General features: G+C 37.3%; 1 protein-coding gene and 1 pseudogene across 1 annotated transcript; one reads left to right on the forward strand and one right to left on the reverse strand.

Annotated features, from left to right (window-relative positions):
* Positions 1 to 7: 7 nt before the first annotated feature.
* On the forward strand, positions 8 to 2,463 carry LOC113298103 (annotated as a pseudogene).
* A 66-nt stretch (positions 2,464 to 2,529) lies between these two features.
* LOC113298104 (nuclear pore complex protein NUP54-like) lies at positions 2,530 to 5,841 on the reverse strand. Its single transcript, XM_026546775.1, has 9 exons — positions 5,331 to 5,841; positions 5,191 to 5,244; positions 5,016 to 5,075; positions 4,800 to 4,910; positions 3,987 to 4,052; positions 3,760 to 3,846; positions 3,153 to 3,254; positions 2,909 to 3,055; positions 2,530 to 2,824 (listed from the first exon to the last, which is right to left on the reverse strand). The coding sequence occupies exons 1-9, from the start codon at positions 5,694 to 5,696 to the stop codon at positions 2,717 to 2,719; spliced, it is 1,101 nt and encodes a 366-aa protein (XP_026402560.1). The 5' UTR covers positions 5,697 to 5,841; the 3' UTR covers positions 2,530 to 2,716.
* Between the last annotated feature and the right edge of the window lie 2,855 nt (positions 5,842 to 8,696).

The raw sequence follows: 8,696 nt of genomic DNA on the forward strand, positions 1-8,696 counted from the left end.
ACAAAATCTGACCGGTTTTTTCTCTCTCCCATTCCTCCATTTCACACAAGGAGGTGAAATTGGACATGGTGATCAATTGCCTTAACTCTACACCAATGCGACAACAAACAATCTCAGGTTTTAGCTCCAGAGAAACTCCATCTGTGAAATCTTCAAGATGTTTTTTTATCTGCCGTAAAATTCTTAAAGAAGCAGTAAATTTTCACCCAAAGTAGTTTAATACATAAACTAGTACCAAAAGAAGAAGAAATGGGTCTCGTCCAATATTGCTTCTTATTCCTGCTAGTCTTTGTTGCTGCTTTTAATGAGCCTGGCGGAGCTTATGGTAAGAGACTTGGTGGTGTCGTTTCTAGAGGCAGAGACTTATTAGCTAGTGCTCCAGGGCCGGCTCTGGAAACACCGTTGACATCTGGTGGATTGTGTGAGTCTATGATCAAGAAACTTGGTTACAAATGCCAGGAATACACTGTATGATTCTCGACTTAATTCTCGTAATGTGAAACTAATAATGCGAATACGTGCGGTGCATCTTCAATACTAATACTGCAGGTGACATGTATTTGCAGGTGAAAACCAAGGATGGTTATATTCTTACCCTTCATAGAGTCAACAGCGCTAATGGTGATGTAAAGACCAAGCAACCAGCCTTCTTGCAACATGGGTTATTTCTGGTATGCATTTCTCCTCTTATTCTACCTGCTTACGTTGGAAAAATATATTCCTTCCCATATATTTGATGATGGCTTTATGCAGGATGCAGCGTCATGGTTTCTGGATTTACCGAACCAATCTCTAGGATTCATACTAGCTGATAGTGGCTATGATGTTTGGGTTGCAAATACCAGAGGAACGAGATATAGTCGTGGTCATGAAACCCTTGATGCATCAGCTGCTGTACTACTCCTTCACTTCAGGATGACGTTTACTCTCTTAGTTTGTTTGAAATTGACCAAGAAATTTGATAGTTATGTATTGGCAGACATACTGGGATTGGTCATGGGATGAACTTGTACAATATGATCTTCCAGCTTTTTTGGGTTTTGTCAACCGACAAACAGGGAAGAAGATTAATTATATTGGACATTCTTTGGTGAGTGGGTAGAGAACTTAAACATACTACACCCACCCAGTATCAAGCTTCATTGTGATGGGTACTTATAATCTTGAATCGGTTTTACTTATTGTCATTAGGGAACATTGATGGCATTGGCATCATTCTCACTAGGAACTAACAGTACTTGTCAAGTTCTTGACAAGTTGAGAGCAGTGGCACTGCTTAGCCCTGTTGCTTATTTGAACCATATGGGGAGCCAAATTAGTGTTATTGCTTCTAAAATCTTCATTGGAGAGGTATGCTAAAGTCAAAACCATTTAACATCATATCTTAAGAAATTTCATTCCATCTTAAAACATATGCGACTCCTCTTTATTCTTTCAACAGTGGGAAAGCTCTTTGGTTCCCGAAGTCAATCCTATGGAGTAAGAATGATTTTTGCAGCAGTAGTTTTCTTCCTTGGTTTTGAGAATATTAGATTAGCTTTGCAAATGACATTTGATGGTATTTAATCATGTCATGAACAGTGACCGTATAGCCGACTATCTCGAGTCTTTGTGCTCTGTACCTGGGGTGGATTGTTTTGACATGACTTCGAGTTTTACAGGTGAACCAATTATTTAGTCAAGAACAATTTTAAAATTTGGGAAATACTAATCCTGTTTTGGTGCCTACTGATAATTCATAGGCGTAAATTGCTGCCTCAATGCCTCTACTTTCGATATGTTCATTAGAAAGGAACCTCAGTCAACTTCAATGAAGAACTGCCTACATTTAGCTCAAAGTAAGTTCCTACATTATGAAGATTTATCCTTCTTTCTTTCAATTCTAACTATTCGAATAATACTGCAGCGGTTAGGCAAGGGACTCTGACAAAATATGATTATGTAACCGCTAACGTTCAGAAATATGGACAGCCAACACCTCCGGAATATATTCTAAGCAACATTCCTAAGGACCTTCCCATATTCATGAGTTAGTGGATGAAATGAAACATGATAAAGATAAACTTGAGCTTCAATTGATTAACAATTATGGTCATCTTGATTTCATTTTTGCCACTAATGCTAATGATCTCGTATTCAAGCAAATGATCGCCTTCATTAAGCGCCAACCGTAAGATATCAGAAACCCCTATAAACGTAGTAGTTCGATTCATGGTCCTTCTGATACAATTTATTTAACAATGTATATCATGTGTAATACCAATTACCGACTAGGAATAATCCAGTCGGCTAGGAGTCTGATTTTCGGACAGAGGTTAGAAAGTGGAGTCCCCCCTAGGGAATAACTTGCCCCCCCTAGGTTGGTGCTGTAAGCAGTTCCTATGTGGGCGTTGTAGGAATATACGTTCATTATTGTTCCATTTCTAGTCATCAATGAAACCAACCAAGTTCTCCTTTTTTGCTTTTGGGTGTGTATGTTCAGAAGTCCTGTATTAACCAAATGACTGCCAACTATATTAGAGGCCGAGAAGTCAGAAATGAGACAACTCTCTTAATGGATTTAGGTGTTCACAACCAGTAACATGTTAGACAACACAATATGGGGAGGTAAAGCCAACTATGACAAAAGGTTCGCCTTCCAAATCACTAAAAAAATCAACAGTGACAAAAATGTATTCGGCTGGCTGGATGTGCCACATTCCTTTTTGTCACCACCTTATTCTGTCATTTCTGTGTCCTCGGCCATTATGATTTCAACATCCCTCATGTCTCGTTTCAAAACATTTCCTAGCCGTGCAATTGCCTCTGTTTGCTGCTGCAGAACCTGCACGAAAATATAAAGAAAAGATCAAAACCTCACTTGCATTGTGCTTTATTTATGCTTACGTTGTTATGTTTGATTTCTTACCTCTTGCATGTCAGCAAGACTCTCTTCGTGTATCTTGGTTGATCCAGGAAGATAAACAGAACCTCCACCAGTCCCATTTGCTTGAACACGAGACATCGAGAGCAGATTGTGAACCCTCCTTGACAGTTCTGCACCTGATCCTCTCACCTGCATATATTCCAATACTCCTCATGTCAGCTTTTCGGTAAGAAATGGAGGGGGGTAATAATGCATACAGATACATTGGAAGAGAGAATATAGAGACCTGTCTAATGATTGCAGCTATTTTTTCAGCTAATTCAGCTTCACCCTTCATTAAAGGCAGGCGACAGCCCTTACCCTCCAAGGCTTCTAGTATTCTCATTAACTGTTCACCGGAGGTCACAGAAGTCAGCAGTAAAACACAATAAATAAAAAATCAACAAACCAGTGAACCGATCAGAATGAAAGTGTATAAAGGCTCATGTGGCAATAGAGTTCCCTCGACCATGTAGTGTTCGGACTTTGAGAAAACAGGTGCTCAAAATGAAAAAAGAAAAGGAAAAAACATATCAATAAAAGTAGGAAGGGTTTTGTTATGAGAGAGATAACAGCCAATCATTGACATGGGAAATTGTAAACAACAATGAAATACATGAGAGATAATATGCATTTGCATTGGAGAATGCAAAATTTTCATGGATTTTTTGAATCTCTCTCTACAAATGCAAAATTTACATCATCTCTCATATATTTTATTATTGTTTACAGTTTCTCATGCCAATGATTGGTTGTTATCTTGTGCATGGGTGCACAAGATAACAAAACCCAAGTTGGAAATGCATTGCCTCTTTTTATTCAGTTCAAAATGTAAAGCAGAAGAAAATACTCACCCTCAAAAGCCTTCTTTGAAGACTTTGTTCTTTCTGCTGCATTCTTTGTATAGTTGGAAGAGTATCTGCTTGAAAATGTCTCTGAAGCTGTAATAGAGATAGTACGTAAGTTTATGGGAAGATTGTATTTCTTTAAATCATAAGATGGTAACCAGCAATCCTAGCAGTTAGTCATGCTTGAGATGCATAGGAGGAAAGAAAACAACCAAAAGAAATCAGATACATACCATTTTTACATTGCTTTGGGTCATCCGAAGCCTCTCTGCATCAGAAAGTATAACTTCATCTTGAAGCTGCATTGATGTGGCAACCACTCAGGTAACCAACCATACACACACACACACACACAAAAAAAAAAAAAAGGCTAGCTGGGTTCTTTTACATGAATCTAACTTGAAGAGGCCAATGTACCTTCTCTAAAGGACTTAGTAAATGTGGAAGAGTACAAATGCCACCCTACAACTGTTGTATAACCTCTGGAATTAACGTAGTGTTTGAGTTTTGCTACTATTGGCCCTTTGGAGCTTGTCCAATCTTTGATCTGTCATATTGTATCTCAACCAAATTCAAAAGAGCTATGGACCCAGTATGACCTGATTTATGTGTTATAATTGATTTCCTTTTGTTCTTTCGTATAGATAATAATATATATATAGACGCAGGGTAACAAGGTTACATCCACCAATTATCACATATGACTATCACTTTGTTAGTCACAAACAACTTCAGGAACAACCAAGACATCACAACATGGAAGTAACAGTTGAATCATCTACAAATGTCAAGATATTCCCCATTACGAATTATCATATACCGAGTTTGACTCCCATTTGACATTCAGGATTCGTCTAAGATGGCTAGAGAAAATTCAACCAGTTCTTTAAATAGTTACTGCTGATTCTAATTCTAGCAGCTAAGACAAGGTTGATAATTTAGATAATGGAGTTGATGACTCCCTGATAAATTTCATATGGATCTGATAAAATGTATTATAGCTGAACAACAAGGACAGGTGATACCATCAAAAGAAGAAAAATTACCTTAAGGCGTGCAGACAGATCCTTGAAACTAAGAACAAGCTGTGGCCATAATTGTTCGCGGTCAGCACTCTCCATTCCTTCTAATTTTGCCATAGCCTCTGCCCACATAATCTGGTATTTTCAAAACTATCCCCAAATTTTAACAAACAAAATCTAGAACTTCAATCCCACCAAAAACCTAAAACAAAGACTCGCCGAAGGAAGAAAAGAACTCACATCCGACACTCCAGCAGGTTTAATCCTTGCAGCTGGATCCGTCACACTGAACAACAAATGCTACAAAAAGCCACACCAGTAACACACATTTCAATAAACCCTAAACTCCGAATTTCAGTAAAAACCATAAACCCTACAACTTCAAAATCTCTAAAAATTCAACAAGAAAACAAACCTTAAATGCATACTTAGGGTTTCCTGGTTCTTCTTTATACGCATCAACAATTGCCTAAACCACAAAACAAAATAAACAAAATTTACAAATATGCTGGTGTAAAGGGTTTTACAAAGATTTAGGGTTAGGATTAGCAGTACCTGGATATCACGATCAGGGAGAGAATAAGGAAGAGGGGCAACAGGAGCCATTTGAGTAATTAATTGAGGTTGAAATTGAGGAATAGGAGCTGTTGATTGATTAAGGAAACCAAAAGGTGATTGTTGATTTGGTGTTTGTTGTGTTTGTGGTGTTTGAAAACCAAAAGATGGTTGATTTTGTGATTGTGGTGTTTGAAAACCAAAACCAGGAGTAGGAGTACTCGTTTGTTGTTGTTGTTGAAGATTGAATGGTGATTGTTGTTGAGTTTGTGGTGTGGAGAAAAGGGAAGAAGAGCCAAAACCACCAGGTGAGAATGATGGTGTTGATGGGGTACCAAACCCCGGTGATGCTCCAAATCCAAACATCTTTGAAATGAAACCCTAGACAGAGACAGAAACTCGACTCTCAGGGTAATGTAGTAATGGAGCTTTTACTAATCTCTCGCCCTGCAAAGAAGGGAGAGACAGACTCTTCGCCTAGTTTTGAATCGTAGTAGGAAACAAGCATCTAGTCCCGTGTTTAGTGGGTTTTTTACAGTATTATCCTACCTATTATATAAATTTGTATTACCCGAGTTCCAAATTTACAACACTTTAACCGATTTTTTTATTTATTTTTTTCTAAAAAACACACCCATTCATTAAGAAAGAAGAGAGTTACAAATTATATTAAGGTTTATCTTCCTAAACAAAGCATTTAGAAGAGAAAACCATAAACCTTTAAGATTGTTTTTCCTAGCCCTACGAGCAAGTCTGTCTGCTAGCGAGTTATTCAACCGCTTTATATACATAACTTTAAACGAAACAGTACTAGAAAGCAAACTCCGACAAAGTTCCAACAGGTCCAAGCTTCTCCAATCCACTGAAGAGTTGCAGCCATTTACAAAATTAACCAGTTGGAGACAATCACTAACAAACACCATTTTGGGAAGCTTCATCTCTTCTGTCCAAGAGATAGCCAAAATAAGAGCAGCAGCTTCAGCTCCCACTACATCTTGAACCAACCCAAAGTCCGAACGCGCCTTTCTTACATTTCCTGCAACATCACACCAAATAATACCAATACCCAATTTAAAATCCTTGAAAGAGCCATCTAAAAACATAAAATGCTCCACTTCAGACCGTGGAGTTCTAACATCACGAACACAATTCACTACACTATACTGCGGAGAAATGTAAGAATTTAACATTCTCTTGATATCCACAATGATCATGTTCATATCCAGAGAAGCATTCTTGAAGATAATATCACACCTCAATTTCCAGACACACCACATAACAATAGCACCAACGCTAAGTCAACCAACTTTAAAGGGAGACATACCCAGACTTGTGTCATGCCAATAAAGGAAAATATCATCAACCCATTCAGAATCAGTAGTAACTAAGTGATGAAGGGATAAACCAAACCAAATACGCGATACTACAGGACAGTTTACAAAAACATACATAACGGTTTCTTCATGAGTATGACAGTGCGGGCGAAGAACATCCACATGCGGGTTATAAAGCTGCATAAGAGAGTTAACAGGAAGCATTTGTGTAAAGATTTTCCACATAAAAAATTTAATTTTCGGCAAACAATTAATATCCCAAACTTTTCTCCAGAAAAATGAGTCTTCAGGCGATGGAATATCATCATATAGATTCTATAAGATGATTTAATAGTGAACTTACCATTCCTGGTATGATCCCACATAAGAGAGTCCGACTGTGATATATTTATTCTAATAGACATAATCCTAGTAACTTCATCATGAGAGAATAAGAGATTCAGAAGAGGTACATTCCAACAGTGATGATGATAATCAATAAGTTCAGACACATAAACATAATTATTGCAAATAGGATTCAAAGGTGTAGGTGGAGAAGAAATCTCTGGAATCCAGGTTGCATTCCAAATAGGTGTGAGAGCCCCATTACTTATTTTAACCAGTATATTAGCCTTAATGAATTGCAGCCCCTTGATAATGCCTTTCCACATCCAGGAAGAGGAATCAGGTGCCTTATCAATTTCTAACAGGTTTTGATTATGGAAATACTTATCCTTAAGAAATGTAAAACGAAAACTACTATGATTCTTCAAAATTCTCCAATCCAGTTTACAAATGAACATCATATTAGTAGCATGATTATTTCTAATACCAAGTCCACCATTTAGTTTAGATTTTCCAATATCACCCCAAGAGCGAAAATAAGCCGCATGCTTAGGCTTCTTTTTAGCCCACCAGAAAGTTTTTTGTATCGAATCAATTTTACTAGTGACTGTTTTTGGAAGAGGAAAACAGGTCATATGATGAACAGACAAGCTAGATAGCACATGCTTAGTTACTACAGTTCTACCAGCAACATTCAAATTGGATTTTTTTCGAAGAATTCAGTCTAGCATAGAAATTATCAATAAGGAAACTAAACGATTTAGTCTTGTCTTTTCCAATAAACAAAGGAGTACCCAAATATTTTTCAGAACTACTAAGAAACTTCATGTTAAGGGTCCTAGATAAGATCTTAATGTGTCTATGATGCATATTCCTACTAGTTATGAAACCAGATTTATCAAAGTTAATTGCCTGACCTGATGCCTTCGCAAAAACTTTAATAACCTTAATGATATTCTTTGCATAAGTGACAGAAGCTTCACAAAACATCATACAATCATCTGCAAAAAACAGATGAGAGATAGAGGGACTATTTTTCCTGAATCTGAAACCCTGAATCAGCTTGTCTTCCTCAGCTTTAGAGAGCAGCTGGGACAAAACCTCCATACAGAGAATGAAGATATAAGGGGAAAGACAGTCCCCCTTCCTAATACCCCGAGAAGGCATAAAAGTCTCACTAGGGGAACCATTGACCAGAACTGAGTAAGACACTGTGCTGATACACTGATAAATCAAATGACACCAATCTTCAGAGAAACCCAACTTTTTAAACACAGCAATGATAAAAGGTCATTCGATTCTATCAAAAGCTTTTGAAAGATCAAGTTTAATTGCCATATGATTAATTTTTGACTTTTTTTTTATTTTAAAAGAATGCAGAATTTCATGCGTGATCACTATATTGTCATGAATCTGAGTCTTGACGATTAGCAACAAATACGGATTGATAAGGAGAGATCATAGAATCTAAATGAGGCTTCAAACTATTAGTTAGAATTTTAGAAATAATTTTGTACACATAATTAGCTAGACTAATATGTCTAAAATCATGAGGAGAAGCAGGGTTTTTGATTTTAGGAATTAAGGTTATGTAGGTGAAGTTGGCTTGTTTAAGAATGAATTTATTCCTGAAAAAACTTTGCACATGAGTGACGACCTCCACATTAACAATCTCCCAGTTTTCCTTGAAGAATCCAGGAGGGAAACC

The sequence above is a fragment of the Papaver somniferum genome, chromosome 7 (genome assembly GCF_003573695.1).
Source record: "Papaver somniferum cultivar HN1 chromosome 7, ASM357369v1, whole genome shotgun sequence".
NCBI lineage: Eukaryota > Viridiplantae > Streptophyta > Magnoliopsida > Ranunculales > Papaveraceae > Papaver > Papaver somniferum.

Excerpts from the sequence above, each read along its gene's own strand:
- LOC113298104 (XM_026546775.1), bottom strand. The coding sequence starts at position 5,696 with ATGTTTGGATTTGGAGCATCACCGGGGTTTGGTACCCCATCAACACCA. Across the intron at positions 4,911-5,015 it reads AACCTGCTGGAGTGTCGGAT|ATTATGTGGGCAGAGGCTAT; the intron begins GTGAGTTCTTTT and ends TGAAAATACCAG. Across the intron at positions 2,825-2,908 it reads GTCTTGCTGACATGCAAGAG|GTTCTGCAGCAGCAAACAGA; the intron begins GTAAGAAATCAA and ends ATTTTCGTGCAG.